Genomic DNA, 22324 nt, shown 5'->3' with positions numbered 1-22324 from the left:
GTTTTGACCAACACAGTAAAAAGTGTTCTTCATATTTTGCAAACAACTAATAAAAATATACATATTTTTTTTCTTTTTTCTTTTTTTCTTCATACTGAGAGAAACTGATACACAGGGTATAGCACGTGCTATATAACGATTTGCAAACGTTCTATTATCTTATCCTGTAATATATAATGTTGTTTTAATTTGTGCAATATTGATATAAGTCTCTTATAATTCTGTTACAGAATGGCTATATGAGTAGATAAGACTATAAAAAACAATAAAGAATGAGGTTACAGTTTACAGTTAATTTAATACTCCCAGAACAAATACAATTGTGACATGAGGATACACAAAAACATTTACACACATATACATCAATTTGCTAGGCTGTACAAACAAACAAACAAAAATAAGGGAAATTTGAGATGCACAAACTGAAACGCATCTCTGATTACGTTAAGCGGTAAGTAGAGATGATGATGAACTATACATGGGTGTTTTATGATTAAATAACGCATAAAACTCGACCAATCACTGGTTTTACTTCATAATAACAATAATGAGCAATTATAAAAAATGACATAAATATTGGAAAAAAAAAGAAAACTTACACATGTTGATCGCAATCCGAAGGAAGACTTTAAACACTTTGTATGACACGTTACTGACAATCACACTACAATACTAATTATAAAGAATAAACCCAGGTCAGTTTGAAATACAATTTATTTACGAATTTCATTAAGTAATTCAAAATCTTCATACGTATTCTTATTTCTATTCAACTGGTCCAAATACCAAACCAGCCAAGCGTATTTGAATAATACACACTTAACCTAATAAAAAGATGTATTGTAATGATCTCAACCTGAAATTTCGGTTGTTTTACTGAAAAAAAAAACAGCAACAAAAAACAACGTAAAACAACCATAAAATTTCAAGCAATACAAAATACGCGAAGTATTTGCAACGCCTAAATGCACATCCGTCTATAGTATCTGATGTTGCAGCTGATATCTTGAATTTATTTTTCAATGACAATGAAATAGATTATCAAAGTCTAGGTTTTCATATAAATTATTATAGATTATAAATGTTACAAATCGAAAGTGTCAAGACATATCGTCATAATCGAAGGAATTGAACTTCGTTACGGTATGTCTAGATGTAAAACAAGTGGCCACTTTTTACTCCAGGTTAATGATTTTTATCCCATGGTCATAACGTGTGTAAGTTTGATACACGTTAAAAATAAGTTAAAAAGAATAAACTAAATACTAAGCTACAGCTATTTGGATTTCAGGAAAGTTTTCTCCCATAATGTTTCCTATTTATTCCTAGCAACAAGAATCCTTCAGATGCCGACTTAATTTGTTTGTATTCTAAGAAGAACCACCAAATTTGCAGTCGGGGTCCTACGTTGCCAAGTGGTTATGATCACTTGACAATCACCGATATGGGCTCAAAACCTCGATTGTGATGTAGAAGTCTTCATGTGAGGAAGATATCCACCTAGCTTACGGAAGGTTGTTGGTTCTACCCAGGTGCCTGTCCATGCCAGAAACAATATTTTGAGGTATACCCGGCATCTTTCTCTGCCGTCAAAGCTGAGAATACCGCCATATGACTTGAAATATATCGATGCGACTCTTAATCTAACTTAAACAAAATAATATTAAACAAAAAGCACGAGTTTCAGTACATTTGACCATCTAGTACTTTTTTTTTTTGTTTTTAGGTTTAACGCCGCTTTTCAACAGTATTTCAGTCATGTAACGGCGGGCAGTTAACCTAACCGGTGTTCCTGGATTCTGTACCAGTACAAACCTGTTCTCCGCAAGTAACTGCCAACTTCCCCACATGAATCAGAGGTGGAGGACTAATGATTTCAGACACAATGTCGTTTATCAAATAGTCACGAAGAACATACAACCCGCCCGAGGATCAAACTCACGACCCCGAGATCCGTAGACCAACGCTCTACCTACTGAGCTAACCGGGCGGGCGCCCTTCTAGTACTAAAAGAAGTATTTTTTGTAAAGGTTTATGTCGGAATGATCGTATAGACTGGCCTACTGTTTGGACTAGCACATCTTTAAACAAAATCTGATGTCCAAAGAGCATCAAGTTTCGAAAAATTTCTGTTTGACAAAAGCTTATAAAAGTATCGTCTTTTCAAAAGTAATGTTTTGATACAAAACAAAAGACAGGCTCTGCAAAAATGAAAATCTGAAATGCACGATTTGAACAAGTAAAATATTCTTATACTGGTACACATTGAAAATAGAAAATTGAAAATAGACATTTTATGTCTGCTGTACTGGTTTTCAGGTACCTAGTGATTTTTTTTTTCTACCAAATATTGAATGCGTATACCAGTTTCACAAACTGCTGTTTATACTCATATCTTCTTAACTCGGGAATAAAATTAGGATATACTCGCCAGAAAAAATATTTGTATTTATTACTATTGCAATAACACAACTTCGGAGATGGATTTCGCCAAGGTAAAAAAATTTAAGACACTTCTGACAACTAGACACGCATGCATCAACGTTCAAAGAATGAAACTCGGAAACATTCAACATGCACTTATTGTTATAGCTTAGCATATTCGTACCATAAAACTTTTCTGAGCAACCTATAGCTGCATACTTAAGACCTCGTAGTTTATACTTATATAACAATCACTCGTGCAAAATGAAAGGTGTAACTCTATTATAATAATAATAATATATACTTTAAACGTTGATGAATATGAACCCAAGGTGCGTCAGAATAAATCTCTCATTCAAATTTAATAGTTTAATTGCTTAAATTTTATCGGTAGTAAATATATATGTACGAATATCATAACTTCTTGTGGTGGAAAGTGATTTTGTAATTAGTTAGGATATCACATTTTTTGCCATTTATAAATCATGTCAATTTCAAGTAGAGCTATCTTCAATACAAACTATTTTTTCATTATCGAATTTTCTAAGGAACAACATTTTATTCTTTTTTGAATAAAACAAACTACTCATGTGGTTTTCATGAAGCAGCATTTTTTTAAATACTCCTGTAACGGAATAGACTGAAACTATGTGATCTGACCATGTGAGTAGCAGTTGCTCGCTATAAACGGCAATGCCTTTTGCTTCAGCTCGAAATACCCGCGTTACATCTCCATCATAATTACAAACCACAATTTTCACCCTTGAGCTGACAAAGAAAAGTTCTTCCCCTGTTGTAATATCTGTAATATGTCTGTTTTTACTTTGTTTGCTTTCACTAGAGGGTAAGGTGTCATAAAATAAAGGATTATTATCGCGATCGTGCGTAATTTCACGAATACGTTTCCAGGTCTGGTCATAAATACAAACAGACACATTCGTGCATATAATGTATTTCCCTCCATGTACGCGCACCTTCTTCCAGCCTTGATTAACCGGTATGTTTTTAATTTCTCCAAGTTCTATGCCCGAGTCATTAACGGTCGCATGCTGCATCTTGTTTTTTTCCTGCGTGAAGATAATAATCTCCTGTCCTTCGGGAAAGGATATACAATTTAACTGATAATCGAGTTTAAAAGGTCCCTCCATCGTACAATTTCTCAAATTAAGCTTTGTTATATATTCTTTTAAAACATCGGCTCTAGAGTATCCAATGCAGACAACCGTCCCATCTGGCATTTCACAATAGTCAAACAGAGCTATATCAATGTTTATGTCTCTGATTGACCTATATTCGGGCAAGTTTTCTTTTACATTTCGCCCTGGAGCCTCTCTGAAATAGTGAAACAATGTTACATTTAGTTTGATTTACTACGCATTTCACCAGTATCTATTCTTACTTGTACTCACTTTTCAAACTTGATATCAATACAGAACTGGAATTATGCAGAAGAAATATAATGACAGTCACGTGTATCTTATAACCGCATTCTGCATGTAGAGATAATTACACAACTGAAGTCAGATAAAAGTAAGTTTTCATGCCTATAAGTAAAACACTATACCTGATAATAAAACAATACAAAATAGAGCTCAAATTACATAATATTATCTATGCTTGTAGACGAGTCTCTGAAAGGGGACCTTGTCACTGGTCATGTTGAAAAATGACACTGACACATTTAAAGTTTTAACACACATCTCAAATCCTTGAGCCAGTTATCCCTTAGCCCAAAAGGTAAAGATAAGCATTATCTAACTTTCGCATCTACAAAATTCTTGTACAATGTACCTGCATACTATCCACTGTGACACGATTATTTAAAATAACATATTGATTCCAACTAAAACCATTATCCCCTCTAAATAAATTTCAAGACAATTAATTTTAACATTTTGACATCCAGTCAAATAATGTTAAACCATTAGAGCGCTAAAACGCATTGCAGCGGGAGACAATGTCTTTCATGCACTTACCTTCCGTTGTCAGATAACACAAACACCAAAGAAAATAATTAACATACTATCCTATCTATTGTACAGACATGGTGATTTTGAGTGTTTATTAGCTAGCTCTACATATGTACAGAAAGAACAATCTGAGACTCACACTTATGTAAAATGAGAAGAAGAAAAAAAGAACGAAAATATAATAATGCCACTTTGCATTTATGATAAATATGATGCGGATAGATGATGAATAAATTATCATACCTCGTTATCTCTCGAGTTGTAAATAAAGTCTATCATTTATAAATCTCCCTTAGAAGCATAGAATGCAACAAAGTAATATAATAGCAGGCTTGGTTTGACTGAGCTGTTCATGAGAGTTAATGGTATGTGCAACAACACTCAAACCCCCTAGCATCGGTTTAAGCGGAATTCTGTTAAACTGTTATTGAATGGACTCAACCACAAATAAATCGAAATATATTAGTTTATGAACGGAGCTGGTGCACGCCGTTTATGTTACTATCATATTCTATAAAAACATATCTAGATGATAATGTTATCTTCAGTTACCTTTTATCTTCCCTTGAATAAGTGACAACTGCTTCATCTGAAATAGAAAACTGAATGGAACTGACATGGACAGATGGACACATTTAAATTTAAAAGTATTGTGTTTGAATTCCGTTTACTTCATCATTTGGCTGTTCTTGCTCGGCAGTTTGTTCACATTTTTTTTCTGTAACAACGAGCGAACTTTATTTTTTTTCTCAAAGATGAAATTTTTGAGGAGGTCATTCCGAAGAACTACAAATCGATTTGGCATCGCATAATAAGATAAATATCTAATAGAAAAATACTGTTTAAAGGTACAAAACAAACTGGTCACCTATCGTGCACATGTGACAGGTTAGCTAATAGTTTTCACATTTTAGGTATACAGTTTACGATACAAAATTTAATAATCACTTTCATTTGTTAGTTACCGTATACGAAACGTTAAACAAGATGAATTGGAGAACTACTTTTAATTTTCAGTGCACAGTTTTCTTTTGCAAAAATTTGACAAAATGGAGAAAAATTTATATTACTTACCCATTTCGGGAGTATCTGATGAATCAGAAAATGGAGATAGGGGTTCCTCCTTAACTGTAATGTTTCCAGTACCTCTACCTGGCATCTGGATTCTGTGGTTCAGCAGAGCATGTCCAGAATAAGTCTTTAATACCTTCTTAAAACGGGTTGTTTCACAAGTTACTATCACATTGACTTTTCCTTGGACCACAGCAGCATAGATCAAGTCAAACTTATTTAGCCATCCTTCAGTCGTGGATGCGTTATATTTGAATTTGCCTGCAAATTCGTCAATAATTATTACGCTGACTTCACCGAGGATCACGTGTTTCCATTCACTTGTTTCTGTAAGAACTACACATTGATTCTCCTCATAACAAGTGGACACAAGATTCACAGCAAAATTGGTCTTCCCACTTCCCTTAGGTCCGGTGATTACGAGTGCCTTTTTCTTGAACTTCTCTTTCGCTGAATCCATCAATGCTTGGTCTATTTCGTCAGTTCTCCATTGTTTAATGTATGCATCTGAATAAGCTAAAAGATGAAATGAATCATCATTTAAGATGTTAATACACGATTGTCTTTTAAAAATTGAATTTATTAAACGAGGTAAAATGTTAGACTGTCCTGACATTGTACATGTATCATTGCTATTCAACGAGTTTATAAACTTCAATGCGGAAATACACAGACATAAGATTCTTTTCATCACGGTAGCTATTTTTCTGCTGAAATATAGATTTTAAATATTTTTTTTTGTTCTTTGCCTATTGCAGACAAGGTCAATTCGAGCAACGCCTTCAATACTTGAAACGACGTCAAGCTGGTGCTGGTGACGTAGACGGAACAACTGCAACGTCTCTCGGGTAACTGCTCACTCGTTAACTCGGCAGATCCTCGTTAACGCCAAAATAGTTACCCGCGGACCGGATATTTCCATCTGCAGCTACCACCAGTGAACGAATCTTATATTATTTCTCTTTCATGAAATAAACCAGTGATAATTGTAGGTAATTTATTTTATATCGAGAGATATCTACGAGTTTTGCAGCGGAGATATTATGCGACTTTAGACCAGAAAGCACGCCTGCGAGATTTTGCTTGATTCAAAGCTTGTAATGTTTCACTACATACACATCGGCTCTGATTAATATCATATATTTACATTCATCCTATTCTATTCCATTGAAACTTTTGACGTTCATTTCGTATGAACAGCAAAAGGAAAGGCGCGAAAGTTATGTCACCGCTGCTAAGTGATAACAGACCGCTGTTTTGACGACGTCCGCGTATAGTCAGGGAAAACGTTCCTTAGATGACGTCGCTGTTATTCCGTTTGGTGAAAAGAATGGCCGGGAAGCTGATTTTAATGTTAAATGCTACAAATTATATGCAATTTATAATATTATATAGTTTACAAATGGAAAGGAATTATAATGTAAATATAAGAAACGAAACATTTTTTTTCGGTGTTCATGCGAAATGAACGACAGAATAGGATCGGCAAATTAAACATGAATCGCTGGCGCGATTCATGGATTTGCCAATCCTATTCTGTCGTTCATAGCGCGATTCGTGGATTTGCCGATCCTATTCTGTCGTTCATTTTACATGGACACAGAAAAAATAATTTCATTTCTTAAATGAATTAAATTAAAAAAAGTCAAAAGTATACTTGAAAATAACGCCCAACTTTTTAACGCGATGACACTAAAGAAATGATTTTTTTCGAAGTTCACACGAAAGGAATGACAGAATAGGATCATCGCGCTAGCGAATCAGTCATGTTTAATTTGCCGATCCTATTCTGTCGTCCAGTTCGCATGAACTCCGGAAAAATATTTCTTAAATTTACATTATATTTTCTTTTAATTTGTTATCAAGTTTATGTTATAAATTGCACGCATTTTGCTGTATTTTAATGTTAACGTCAGCTTTTAGGTGATTCTGTTCACCAGATGGAACAAATGTGACCTCATCTAAGGAACGTTACCTTGTCAAAACAGCAATCAGCATTGTCGTAACTTTTATCGGATGTTGGTCATACAATATGAAAGTAATAATTTTCAATGGAAAAGAATATATAACATATTATAAATAACCGCAGAAATGATTTACACTTCCGCTAGGAAGTTTGCACTTTAACAAGGATTAACATCTACATCTCAGCACTTATTGTAATATGTATACGGAAACTGAAAATACCGATGTAATAAAAAGGTTTATGAAATTTTATTTGCTAAAATTTTCAAAGCCTTATGTTCTACTGTATTCTAGTCAGTATTTACAGATTGAAAGAATTTCGTCATATGTCATCAAAATCAACCCAATATGTCATCTAATAATAAGTTTTACAGTGTGTAGTTGAGCTAATACGGAATATAAGCTGCCAGTGAATTGACTGAATTCCATAATTCCTAGACTGAGTCAGACAACAGTAAAACTCGTAAAAGGCGGTAAATTTCAAGCAGAGATCTGTTATGTGATTTCAGCAAAAAAGGCAAAGAAAATAAGGAAAATAGCTCCGCGCCGTTTTCCTATTTAGTGTCTATAAGTCTGTTATGGAAGGCCGGTGCGCCATGCTAAATGCCAAATATTTAAAGCTAAAAGACATTTAGTTAATGCTAAATGCCAGTTATGAAATACTAAATGTCAATTACTTAACTACTTAATGCTTTATGCCATATACTTTGTGCTAAAAGTCAAATGTAAAATAGCTAATGCTAAACGCTTATCATTAAATTCTTTAATTTCACGAGTATATGATTTTGATCTCTTAACCTAATGAATGTAACTTTAATTATTTAAGATAAATAATATTCTACCAGTCTGACTTAAATCAATAACATGTTCTACCGGCAGTTAGAACATTGGACCGAAGCTGTTTCACTTAAAATATTTAGAAAAAAGTTTTTGATAAAGACAAAAGTTAATATGTAACAAAGGCCAATGACAATTTGAAGGATGCATTCATACATTCATATATTAAGTTCTTTTTAATAAACACTTAACACTAAGCATTTTTCAATAAACAATTAGCATTCATCGTTTGGCAATTACCGTTTTACAGTCAATATTTGACACTCAGCATTCGGCACATAGCATTTTGCATTTACTATTTGTCATTTAGCATTTGGCAATTAGCATGGCGCTCCGCTCTTCCATAAAATTGTGAAGCAAGTTCTACAACTTATATCAATCACTCTCGACACTTTCGACTCCCGATGGAATCAATCGCAACGAGAGTATGAGAGAAGAGAAGCGAGTTTTCCTTTTAAATGCCGAGAACCAAGCAAGGGAACTACTGGCACCATATTTCACGCCTCTGGTATAACGCGACAGTGCATCGAACCCACCACCTCCCGTGGTGTACCACTAGGCTATCGAGGCTTATCTAAACCACACAGGAATGATTATTTATCTGTTGGGAGATTTAAAAGGCCTTTCCAAAAATGTATATGCTTTCTGTACTTTCTACATTTAATAAACAAGAGGGCCATGAAGGCCCTGTATCGCTCACCTGACCTATTGACCTAAAGATCATCAAGATCAACATTCTGACCAAGTTTCATTAAGATATGGTCATAAATGTAGCCTCTAAAGTGTTTACTAGCTTTTCCTTTGATTTGACCCGGTGACCTAGTTTTTGACCCCAAATGACCCAGATTCAAACTTGACCTAAAGATCATCAAGTTTAACCTTCTGATTAAGTTTCATGAAGATACAGTCATAAATGTGGCCTCTAGAGTGTTAATAAGCTTTTACTTTGATCAGACCTAGTAACCTAGTTTTTGAACCCACCTAACCTAGATTTGAACTTGACCTACAGATCATCAAGATTAACATTCTGACGAAGTTTCATTAAAATATGATCATAAATGTGGCCACTACAGTGTTAACAAGCTTTGCCCTTGATCTGACCTGGTGACCTAGTTTTTGACCCCAGATAACCCAATATCAAGGGTAACATTCTGACCAAGTTTCATTCAGATTGGGCCAAAATTGTGACCTTTAGAGTGTTAACAATCTTTTCCTTTGATTTAACCTGGTGACCTAGTTTTAACCCCACCTGACCCAGATATTAACTGGACCTTGAGATCATCAAGATTAACATTCTGACAAAGTTTCATTAAGATATGGTCATAAATGTGGCCTCTAGGGTGTTATCTAGCTTTTCCTTTGATTTAACCTGGTGGCTTAGTTTTTAACTCTACATAACCCAGATTCAAACCGAACTTTAAAAGCAACAAGATTAACATTCTGACCACGTTTCATGAAGATAAATTTATAAATGTGATCTCTATAGTGTTAACAAGCTTTTCCTTTGATTTAACTTGGTGACCTAGTTTTTAAACCCAGATAACTCAATATCAAACTCATCAAAGATTTTATTCAGGGTAACATTCTGACCAAGTTTCATTAAGATTGAACTAAAATTGTGACCTCTAGAGTGTTAACAAGCTTTTCCTTTGATTTGAACTGGTGACCTAGTTTTTGATTTGAGATGACCCAGTATCAAACTCGTCTAAGATTTTATTGAGGATAACATTCTGACCAAGTTTCATTAAGATTGGGCCAAAATTGTGACCTCTAGAGTGTTAACAAGCTTTTCTTTTGATTTGACCTGGTAACCTAGTTTTAGACCCATCTACATCTACGGACATACTCCCAACAATCAATCTCTGATCATAACTGGGAGGTCGGGGCAGTTGTTAAAAGCATGTTGCTATGTTACATGATACATGCTATTCATGTTGTTAAAAGAGTGAGAGCAGTAATATATACAGCTTGTTAAAAATAAAAACAGGATGCTGACATTAGTACATATACGAATCTAGGTCAGATGTGAAGCACTGAAGGTTCACACTGTCCTTTATGTTATAAGGTAAGGCGTTCCTGTATCTGATTGCGCAGGGAAAGAAGGAATTCATATGAAGATGGAATGATAAAGTTTAAATTTCTAGAGGTTGTCAGGTGGTTATGATCTACAGAGACGAGGTTGTGTGATATTTTATACAACATAATTAAAGATACATGTATTCTTCTTTGTTCTAATGTCTGCCATTTAAGAGTTTCAAGCATTGATGTTACGCTGCTTTGGTATGAGTAGTCATTCATAACATATCTGGCTGCAGCTCTTTGTACCTTTTCTATTTCATATGTTAAGGTTTTCTGCCATGGATGCCATATGGTGTTACAGTATTCTAGTTGAGGGCGAACGTATGGTTCGTAGGCAGTTCTTTTGATATTACGGTTATTACATTGTACATTTCTTTTTATAAATCTGAGGATGTTACTAGTTTTTGAAGATGTAAATTCAACATGTTTATTCCAACTAAAGTCATCACTAATAGTAATCCCAAGATATTTAGCATTTTCTGAGATTTTTAGTTCTTGATTATGTAATTTATATGGAAAGATGATATTTTTTCTTTTTTTAGAGATTCTTATGATTTGTCATTTATCAGGATTAAATTCCATAGACCATTTACGTTCCAATTCTTCTAATTTTGTCAAATCATCTTGAAGTTTATAGGAGTCTACTAATGAGTCGATAGTGAGGTATATGATGGTGTCATCAGCAAATAAGCGTATTCTACTTTTAACAGAGTCGGGAAGGTCATTGATGAAGCAAAGGAAGAGACAAGGACCCAACACTGAACCTTGGGGAACCCCTGAAAGAACTGGTAAAGAATCAGAGTGTGAGCCTTCAACTATTACAGATTGAGAACGATTACTAAGGAAAGACTGAATCCAGGATAAAGATGTTTTGTTGACACCAAGTTTCATAAGTTTATAGAGAAGAAGTTTATAATCGACCTTATCGAAGCTTTCGAGAAATCCATTGCAATGAGATCTGTTTGTTTTCCAGATTGGAGATTGTCAAAAATTTCCTGTGTGAAGGATAAAAGTTGAGTCTCACAGCTATGTTTAGAACGGAAGCCATGTTGGAAAGGTGTGAGAAGATTGTTATTGTCGAGATGGCGCATGATGTTTGAGACCATGATATGCTCCATTAGTTTGGAAGCTATGCAAGTCAAAGAAATTGGTCGATAGTTGCTGGCTTTATATTTAGGACTCTTTTTTGTATACAGGTGCAACAATAGCAGTTTTCCAGTCCTCTGAAACTATACCAGTTCTCAGTGAGTTCTGGAAGACTTTAGTAAGAAAAGGAGCTGTTTCGAGAGAAAGTTCTTTAAGTAATCTTGGCGACAGCTGATCCGGACCAGACGCCTTGTTTGGATTTAGATCCTTGAGCATTTTCAAAACACCTTCTACAGTTATATCAATGTCAGACATATTATTAACTTGTTGAAATTTGTCACTTTCAAAGAGGTTTAATTAACAAAGTTGTTTAAAACTGACTGGTTTAGGTTTTGAGAAAACAGATTCAAATTGTTTGTTAAGAATTGTTGCTTTATCATATAGTTTGGTATAAGTTTTACCTTCAGATTTTAAAGGTGCTATACCATGATTGTCTGTTTTTTTATGTTTTACAAAAGAATAGATTTTTTTGTTTTTACCAGATTCTGAGTCATTAGAAAAGATTACCGATTCTAAATATTCCCAATAAGATTTGCGTATTTCTCTTTGGATAGTGGCTTTAAGAATAGTAAGTCGCTGTCTCATTTTGCTGTATCGTTCTTTTCCTTTAGCGTTTTTACATTTAGTATGTAATTTATCTCTTTTATGTATCATTTTAATGATCTTTTTTGTCACCCAGGATAGATCACTTCTGGGTTTAGTCATTATAGTTGGTATATGTTTACTCAATAATTCATTGATTTTATTTTTAAATTTTTCCCACAATATGTTTGGGTCATTAGATGAGAGTTTAACAAAAACATTATTAAAGTATTCATTGAGATCAGACTTGAATGAATCCCAGTTGGCTTTTTTAAATTGTTTGATTTCACGTTTTACTTGCCGAGGTCTGCCAATTTTGATGTTCATTTCATGAAAGACAGTATTATGATCTGACGATCCAAGACTAAGTAATATTTTGGTGGAATGAACTTGGGAAGGTTGATTTGTCAAGAATAAATCAAATACATTGTTTTCTCTTGTCCGTTCTTTTACTACCTGATCCAGGACCCCAGATGACCCAATATCAAACTCGTTCAAGATTTTATTGAGGGTAACATTCTGACAAAGTTTCATTAAGATTAGGTCAAAATTGTAACATCTAGAGTGTTAACAGTCAAATTGTTGACGACGGACGGACGGACGATGACGGACACAGGGCGATCACAAAAGCTCACCTTGAGCACTTTGTGCTCAGGTGAGCTAAAATAAATAAAAATAAAACATCTGACAATTTTAGCGAAACAAACATACATGTACACGCATTAAAAACAAATAACGTTCGCTAACTATAGCAGTATTTATGAATTACTGTGTACTCAAGAAAAATAAAAGCAAAACATTCATTTTATGGCTACTCGGTGCATGGTCTTTACCTCATATGAACGTATACCTGGTGTTGTAATTCATGTAACGTCCGCCCTTTTGGATATACAGGTAAGGTGTCAGTCACACTACACCGTATACCGTTAACGGACGCCACACGTATTGACAAAATGCTGCAGAAAGTTATCAGGTGACGAAAGGTATCCCCGCTGCTGCTCGGTGATCTCGCGATCGGTGTATAGGGCGCATAAAACGCACAATGACCGCAAGATTAAGGCACATATATAGGATTAACAGCGTTCAACAAAGCAAGAGAAACTGACAAAACGTTTTTGTTAGTTATCGTCCGTTGAACATACGTTACATCCGTTACATGTCCGATATTAGTTCGGCCTTGAATCAGGTCCATCGGACAAAAGCGGATGCGAACAGGACAAGTACAGAATAGGAAACGCACGAGTAACGAACAAAACGCATATCAGCGCATTGCAACCGTACATCTAACGGACAACTTTGTCCGGTGGTGTACGTTCTAAATTTTGAATATGCTCAAAACCTTCCACCGGGTGGAACGAACATCGCCGGACAAGGAGCGCAGGCGCCGCTTGAGAAACGGAAAAAAAACGCATTCAAACGGACACGAACGGATTAAAAATTTTGCTATACGTTGGACGTCTATTAACGCTATACGTTGTAGTGTGACTGAGACTTTAGAATACCGAATATCCGTGAAAGTCGCGGCGACGTTAGTTAGTTAAAAATTGAGACAGATGTTCAAAAATTAAGTCTGAGCTGTTTTTATTTGAGATTCTAATACTTTTGTATGTGTTTTAAGTTGACGTAAATGAAAACGTTGACGTGTTCATTTCACATGAGGTTTCCTATATATGAATACTGCAGTTTGCCCGGTATAGTTCCGGTGACTGAAAAGATTGAAAAACGCCTGTTTCTGACACGAGTATCACACCCTATAAACGACTGTACTCCTTCTCATCCTGTTGCGACCGATCAAAACTACATGTATCATCTGACCGCTTAAAGTTGCAAAAACCTATTTTAAAGTGATTAATGTGCTTTGTGTGCAAATTTAAATTTCATTGGAAGCGGAATATGATATGTTTCTTTATATAATGTGTTAGTCTGATTACAGGTAAAATTATAGCACAAAAACCCGATTGATCCCTGATTTTGTCCATAATTTGTACATTGTTGGCATCAAAAGTACTCATTTTCTTGATTTACGAATGATCTACATATAAATCCCATTGTTTCATGGATAAAAAGCAATGCAAGTTTGGTAAAATTAAATGAAATTATTGCTGAAACCTCCAATTTGTTTATAACCGTCAATGAAAGAGGATTCGATGTGATGTCCTGACTGTATGCATGTTTGCTTGTAGTATTGTACAAATGTTTGCGACTTTCGTAAAATTGACTGTATGCCTAAAAGCAACTAACCTATTTATTATAAAATCGACATTTCACTTGCATATGTAAAATTTTCTTCATAGTTATAACTCGCAAGTCGTTTTTAGGGTGTGAGTATAAGTCGATAATGATTTTCATACATAATTACGGGCTTACAACACGAGCTCTATGTGCACATGTGACATGGGCATCATAACATTAACCACCATTTTAGATCGTATTTAATGAATGATGAATGCATATCAAAAAATGTGAATGTAAGTTGCAAAAACGGAATATTTGCCAAAAAAAGATGTTTTCAGTTGTTTATCAATTTTCTGCACACAAACAGTTGTTTCATCGTTATATAAGGACTAACCTAGCATATTTCCCAGAACATCGCCAGCACCACGTCTCTTGCACGATTTATAGCCTGAAAATAAAAGAAATATCAGATAGGAAACTGTAATAAAAATATTTTTGATATATTAAAACATGGACAAGGGTAAGACGGTATAATTTAAAAAGCAAAACAAAAATATACAAATAATTTTTAACACTATCAATTTAAGCACGAATCAGAACTGGAATGAAAATGTTACTGTTACGACAGAAAGTTAAGTACGTTTTTCGACATCAAGTGGGGTTTCTTCTGCTGTTGGTCGATACAGCTCTACGACATCTTCAAATAATTGCATGTCATTGTGTTCCTTCCAGGCTTCAACCATTGAATGTTCTGACACTATCACAACATCTACTCTAGATTCTTTGTCTGGCATTTTAGCAGAATCTTGCATGCTTTGAAATGTATCACATAATTCTCTCCGGCTTCGAGGGTCGTCTATAACAACACGGTCATGGAAAGGTTCGCAGTATATCACAAGATCCGTTTCCTCCGGGTCCACATGTCTCCAATCGTCTAACTTTTTTATTTCAACACATCTGGGCATGAGGTAGTTGCCCGAACTTTTGATGGCAGATAATACAGTTGCAAGGTAACTAGTGTTCTCATGGCCGCTAACCACGACGTAGTGATTATCTTGCAATTTACGCCGAACTGCGCCTTCTTCTTCGTGCGGCTCAAAATCTTCAGGAAGTTCTCTAGCCAGTGTTTGCTCAAAATGACCTGTATGACAAATTAAACATAAAATCAGTATGAAAGACACAGGAACAAGTTCTTTCTATAACTTTTAGTACATTCAAATGCATACAACAAATAAATCAGAAATGACAAATAAATGTTTCCTGCAGTTAGTGTATGCAATGTTTAAATCCTTGAATGATCAATAGGAATAAAGTGATTGTTACAATAAAATACCAACTGTTTTAGCAGCAAATAACAATTATCAAAAACAAGACATTAATCCTTTTTCCAAAAAACATATGTCTCCGACCACTAGCGCAGACAATTTCCAGCACAAATCACAGAACCATAACATTCAAATGATATACACAACTAGGCTCGGAAGTGATCACTTCTGTGAAGTTTGGTGAATTTCATTCAGCGGTATAAAGGATATAGTACAGACATCGTCGAATTCGACAAATCAAGGCTCATGCCTCCACTGAAAATCATTTAAGGTAGTTCTACACGTTTTATAAACCGGAAGTGATGGCGTAACGTCATTTATCCAGAAAAGGTAGAATAAAGCCTGGATTCGGCCTACGGAAATTAAGATCATTTAATGAATTAATCGCAACATGTGAGTAAATTTATTACAATAGCACTGTTTCTATATTTCTAAAGTCAAAATATTTTAAAAGTATTAAAATATATGACACGTTAAATAATTCAAAATAATGTCTTAAAATTAGCGTGAAATGTCCGGTTCACTTTAATCATGGTCAAACATCTTAAAAATAAGCACACGGACCTATAAATTTTATTTCATCAAATTATATGCCATGTCTTTATTCACAACTGTGAAAAGTTTCATCAAAATCTACATTTTAGAAAAAAATTCTATTCGCGAAAATGTTATGAAAGCTTGGATTTTCCCATATATTCCCAATATGAAATATTGCATGAGGTCCATATTTTTCAAATCAGTCTAGCAAAAAATCAAACACATCATCTTTTTTATTTGCTGAAATGTCTAGGTAGAAGTTTTGAAAAAAAAAATCAGAGTTTAATCAAATTCTACATTGCAGAAAAAAATTCGATCCAAACGTGCAGAACTACCTTAACCGGGACATGCCACTGATACGCACTATTACGCTTCGCACTAATCAAACGTGGGGTTTGGTGAAATTCAGCCAAGGGATATACAGTAAGAGGTTCAAACACTGTAAAATATGACAAATCAAGGGTCATAACCTGGCTGAAAATCGCTGATCCGGACTTTGACAATGATATGAATAAACCTAGCAATGATAACTCCTGTAAGGTTTGGTGGAAACCTGCACAATGGTGAATGAGAAGTTGCCAAAATATCCTAAAATTTGACAAATAAAGGGTGAAAACTCCATGAAAATCACTGCTCCAAAACATGCCAGTAATATGCATAAGATGAGACACTGATCAAGGTTTGATGGAAAACCGCCCAATTAAAAAACAGAAGTGGTCAAAACATTGTGAAAATTTGCGAATCAAGGGCCGTAACTGCTGAAAAACATGGAACCGAAACATGTTGACAATATGTGCAACTAGTCTTGGCAATGGCCACGTCTGTAAAATTTGGTGTAAATCCTTTTAGTGTTGTCGGAGCAGTTGCGCGGACAAGATAAAATACGATAAAAACAAGGTCATAACTCAGCTGAAAATCATTGAACCGGAACATGCCGACAATATGCCAATGAGGCTTGTCACTCATCACTCGGCCAAAACATCATAAAATTTGATGAATCATGCGTCATAAAATTCTCCGCTTAAAATCACTGATAGAATTGGAAAATGCCGACGATATGCACAACTAGGCTAAGCAGAGGTCACTCTTGGACAGTTTGGGTGGTTTCGGATTAGTCTGCTGACAAAAGAGCATTATTTGAGTAACCTGAGTTAAATACTGGTTTTGCAAATAAGTACCAGGACGAAGCTAGGTCATTACTTAAATAAGAAGAACAATGTCTACTCGTGAGGCGTTAAATATCAAAATAAAAAATGACTGGACAAAAATACCTTTCATCATCTTTTAATGAGTTAAAGAAATGTTGCTGTGCGTATTTTGGCACGTGAAAATATACTGTAGTTAATATATTATACCTCTTAACTTCTTTAGAACAGGGTCATCTATTTTCTGTCTTTTACTCTTCCCACCTGTAAAACAGCATACTCTTGTATTCACCTGCTATTTGTAAAATCTGATATGTTATGTCTTTGAAGTGGACAAAAACAAACTCTTAAATCAAAATGATTACACCATTCCAAATAAAAAGGATTGACATAATCATAGAATGAATAGTTAGCAACATTTGTGAAAGGTTTCAGCACATTGTAGCAAGGCCACGCCTCAAGGAAACGTCTTGGAAGAGTCTGATTTATGAGTCATCGATTCATTTAATTGTTCATACCTGTTAACTGATTCAGGCTGGGAGACCAAGTTTAAAATGTATATATAAACGACTAAAACTATCTACAATTTTAATGTTTACTTTTTAGGTGAAACTGATACGATTCGACGATCTTTAAATTGAATGAAACTTTTACACACTATTGCTAAAACATATCATGAAATAATGGCATAATACTTTGCTATTTTCACATACCTAATTTTATGTGATATACTAAAAATATGAATACAAAACCTATTATTTATATATTGAGCTACAGCTCTTTGTAATACTAAAATCAAATGATACACATCATTATTAAATATATAATAAAATTTTACCTGAGGAAGATTTTCGCTTTACTGTGGTTGCCTCAAGGATCCCTAGCGACCTATTGGATGTGTCTTTGAGTTCTTCAATTTCACTTCGAAGTTGAACAATGATATCCTCGTACCAAGATTTAAGTGTGTCACCAAGTCTCGGAAGATTGTTAATCTTAACATCTTCTATAAGGTTCCTTATCTCATCTTCATACGTTCTTCCTCCAACAATCTGGGCTAACGTTAGAGTCGCTGTCTCAATATCGTTCCAAACTGTGTCAAATTCACTATCTTCTGTAACTATGTTTCCCGGCTTGTGTTGGCGCTTGTTGCGAATTTCACGGATAATTTTTATCTACTGATCCTCACCATTTAGCATCTGTCTCCCAAACAGTCCAAGTAATAGACTCGATAGTAAGCTTACGTCCCATTTTGTTTCGTCAGCATTCGGATATATCAAGTTAAATTGATCTTTCCGTATGGATTTTGGTGGAAGCTTCACAAGTTTCTCAACATCTAATTTGCGAAATGTCATGTAAGTATCAAGTGTAGTAAAAGGTACGCCTGGACTAGCGTCTGATTGTGCCAAGTTTAAGAAATACTTTCTCAAAGGCAAAGGACAAATGTCTGATATAAGTGTGATCAACCTGTAGTCTTTGTCTTTACTAGCCATGACTGATCATCGTTAAAGACCTGGAAAAGAGAACATCTGACTTAGTGCTTGTAAAGTCCAAGAAAAATGTCGTTTTCTGGGCTCGTCAGTTTACTGGTTGCTGTGGATTTTAAAACAATTACTTGATTGTGCATCCGATGTCGTGTACTATTTGTTTATATAAATGAATATTTCATATATATAGGTATAAGAGACAATGATTAATATTTTTTGTGTAATCAATTAATCAATTAGTCTAATAAAACTTAAAAATTGTTAATCTTAACCAGGTAAAGTTGCCCATTATCACATGAATGACTGCTTGGAGCACACAACCTATAATATGTACTGGTAAAATTTAGTGCATTCATTAATATCAAAATTGTCCTCTTTGTGAATAGCAATCCAGTTTTGGAGAAACAAATCGTTTCGCTTCAAACATCTTTCAATATAATAGCTGAAGAAAAAAACAACAATAAAATTAATAAAAAAAAAAGGAATCAGTCAGGTAGTAAAGTTCGAACTTTGGAAATCTATAAAAAGTATCCAGTAGTAGCATGAAGGATATAGTGACAGTACTTAGTTCGCTCAAACGACAATGTTTTTTAACTCTGTTCATTTGCTTTCTCTCTTCGGGAATACTTAAAAGGAATATTTTTGTGTATTCAGTTAAGGGGGTGTCCGTTTGAAAAGGGACCATTTCCTCCAAAAATCCCCCAAGTCAATGGAACTGAATGCAAGAGATGATAGGTCTGGAAGTATCTGGATGTGTCGTTAAACATGGCTGTTTTATGGTTTAATAAAAAAGAGAGATATTTTACTCCTTAGACTAATATCATTAATCATAATGTATTTGTTCTTTAAGAAAAACTTTCAGCAATATTTCATATATTTAATTATCATGTCACTAGAAAGTGCTCCACTTTCCAAGTAACCGTTAATAAAATGCCGCAGGAGAAATATGAAATAAGGCACTACCTCAATCAGGAATCGATCCGAATGTAACTCATCACATAAGATTTGAAAAGAACAGTCTTATGACAGCATCGATTCTGTATCATTTTAAAGGTAGATTTTGGAATAAAGCGTAAAAATGGTTTGTTTCCGGTTTCCCGACCTACCCTATATTTTTGGCCCGACCCTAAATGTTTTATGGCCTTGGAGTATATTTGTTTTAACTTTTTAACAAAAAGTTGCAAAAATGCACTTTTTATGCCATAAATATGGTCAGTGATGTTAAGAATCAACTTACTGATGCTCTAAAGGTATAACCTCCTTATTTGTAATCATTTTTGACGCAAAAATAATTTCCGAAAAGTCTAACAATAAAAACAAGAGGGCCATGAAGGCCCTGTATCGCTCACCTGACCTATTGACCTAAAGATCATCAAGATTAACATTGTGACCAAGTTTCATTAAGATATGGCATAAATGTGGCCTCTAAAGTCTTAACTAGCGTTTCCTTAGATTCGACCCCGTGACCTGGTTTTTGACCCGACATGACCCAGATTCACCTTGACCTAAAGATCATCAAGTGTAACATTCTGACTAAGTTTCATGAAGATACAGTCATAAATGTGGCCTCTAGAGTGTGAACAAGTTTTTCATTTGATTTGACCTAGTGACCTAGGTTTTGACGCCATCTGACCCAGATTTGAACTTGACCTATAGATCGTCAAGATTAACATTCTGACCAAGTTTCATTACGATATGGTCATAAATGTGGCCTCTAAAGTGTTAACTACGTTTTCCTTTGATTTGACCCGGTGACCTAGTTTTTGACCCAACATAATCCAGATTCAAACTTGACCTATAGATCATCAAGATTAACATTTTGACCAAGTTTCATTAAGATATGGTCATCAATGTGGCCTCTACAATGTAAACTAGCTTTTCCTTTGATTTGACCCGGTGACCTAGTTTTTTTATTCTACATGACCAAGATTCAAACTGGATTTTGAGATCATCAATATTAACATTCTGGTCAAGTTTCATGAAGATACAGTCTTAAATGTGGCCTCTAAAGTGTAAACAAGCTTTTCCTTTGATTTGACCTGGTGACCTAGTTTTTGACCCCAGATAACCCAATATCAAAATCTTCCAAGATTTTATTGAGGGTAACATTCTGAACAAGTTTCATTAAGATCGAGCCAAAATTGTGACCTCTAGACTGTTAACAAGCTTGTACTTTGATTTGACCTGGTGACCTAGTTTTTGACCCCAGATAACCCAATATCAAACTCGTCCAAGATTTTATTAAGGGTAATATTCTGACCAAGTTTCATTAAGATTCGGCCAAATATGTGACCTCTAGAGTGTTAACAAGCTTTTCCTTTCATTTGACCTGGTGACCTACTTTTTGACCCCAGATAACCCCAATTTCAAACTTGTCTAAGATTTTATTAAGGGTAACATTCTGACCAAGTTTCATTAAGATTGGACCAAGATTGTGACCTCTAAAGTGTTAAAAAGCTATTCCTTTGATTTGACCTAGTTTTTGACCCCAGATGGCCCAATATCAAACTCATCCAATATTTTATTAGAGGTAACATTCTGACCAAGTTTCATTAAGATTGGGCTAAAAATGTGACCTCTAGAGTGTTAACAGTCAAATTGTTGACGGATGGACGGACGGACGGACGACGGACGGACGACGACGGACGACGGACACAGGGCGATCACAAAAGCTCACCTTGGAGCATTTCGTGCTCAGGTGAGCTTAAAAAAAGAAAAAGTAAAAAGATCCGACTTACCTTTACTAATTCTTTTAGCATGTTACCGGAAACAAAGAATTTTTAAGCCCCCCCCCCAAAAAAAAACAACACTGCCCACATTTGTACTGATGTGCAAGACGTTGCGGTTCGGACAAGTTATGTCGACGCTTATTATATTAGACATAAAAAGTGCGTTTTCTTCCAAACATCAAAGGCTGACATTATGTGCATGTGCTGGAAGGACACATTTTTTAATTCCGTATTTTTAATTATCCCCTTCGTATCGATGTTGAGTAAAAAAATTTGCCCTACGGGCTTTTTTTTATCGTAGTGTAAAGCAGGTATTGCATCATTTTTTTGAAAATTTTTTGGTTTTATTGGGGTAAATGCAGATTTCCGATAAAAATACCTCTCATTTTTTTTATTTCATAATTAATTTCCATGAAAATTTTTCATTAAATTCTTTTCGGTAATAAAAAAGTTGATATTTTATAAACTTCAGTAATTTATTTTTTTACCCCCAAAACCACTTTTAAGGGGCCCTAAAATTTGTCAATTTAAATTGGGCCCCAAAAGAAAGTTGATTTCCGGCAAAATTGTGAACCCCGTGAAAATGCAATAGTGGGACTAGGGCTTACCCGTGAACCCCATAAATTTAGTATTTGGCGGGACTTATCCTTAAATAGACTGGACTAGTAGCCTTGCCCACCATTTCCGCTTTAAAGAGAATTATGCTAAAATTATTTTTTTGAAAATTTATGCTCGATCGAGGTAAAAATTTATTTGTTAGTTTTTTGTATGATTTTTGCATTACATTTTTATTTGGAAAATTTTTGTCATTCTACAGAATTCGTAACATTTATTTTTGGCACATGATTTTGGCAG

General features: G+C 34.8%; 1 protein-coding gene across 1 annotated transcript; it reads right to left on the bottom strand.

The window, feature by feature from the left end:
• Window positions 1-278: 278 nt before the first annotated feature.
• LOC123526276 (uncharacterized) lies at window positions 279-18751 on the bottom strand. The gene is made up of 7 exons (XM_053522795.1): window positions 18095-18751; window positions 17467-17520; window positions 14890-15390; window positions 14644-14697; window positions 5469-5981; window positions 4947-4983; window positions 279-3756 (listed from the first exon to the last, which is right to left on the bottom strand). Exons 3-7 carry the CDS (start codon window positions 15212-15214, stop codon window positions 2919-2921), a joined length of 1767 nt encoding a protein of 588 aa, XP_053378770.1. The 5' UTR covers window positions 15215-15390; window positions 17467-17520; window positions 18095-18751; the 3' UTR covers window positions 279-2918.
• Between the last annotated feature and the right edge of the window lie 3573 nt (window positions 18752-22324).

The sequence above is a fragment of the Mercenaria mercenaria genome, chromosome 14 (assembly GCF_021730395.1).
Source record: "Mercenaria mercenaria strain notata chromosome 14, MADL_Memer_1, whole genome shotgun sequence".
Classification (NCBI taxonomy): Eukaryota; Metazoa; Mollusca; class Bivalvia; order Venerida; family Veneridae; genus Mercenaria; species Mercenaria mercenaria.
This window is presented reverse-complemented; position numbering and strand designations above follow the sequence as displayed.

Coding starts and splice junctions, on each gene's coding strand:
- LOC123526276 (XM_053522795.1), bottom strand. CDS start 15,214: ATGCCCAGATGTGTTGAAATAAAAAAGTTAGACGATTGGAGACATGTG. Junction 5,982..14,643: donor TGTTCTGGGAAATATGCTAG/GTTAGTCCTTAT, acceptor TTCATCTTTTAG/CTTATTCAGATGCATACATT. Junction 3,757..4,946: donor TATTCAAGGGAAGATAAAAG/GTAACTGAAGAT, acceptor TCACTATTTCAG/AGAGGCTCCAGGGCGAAATG.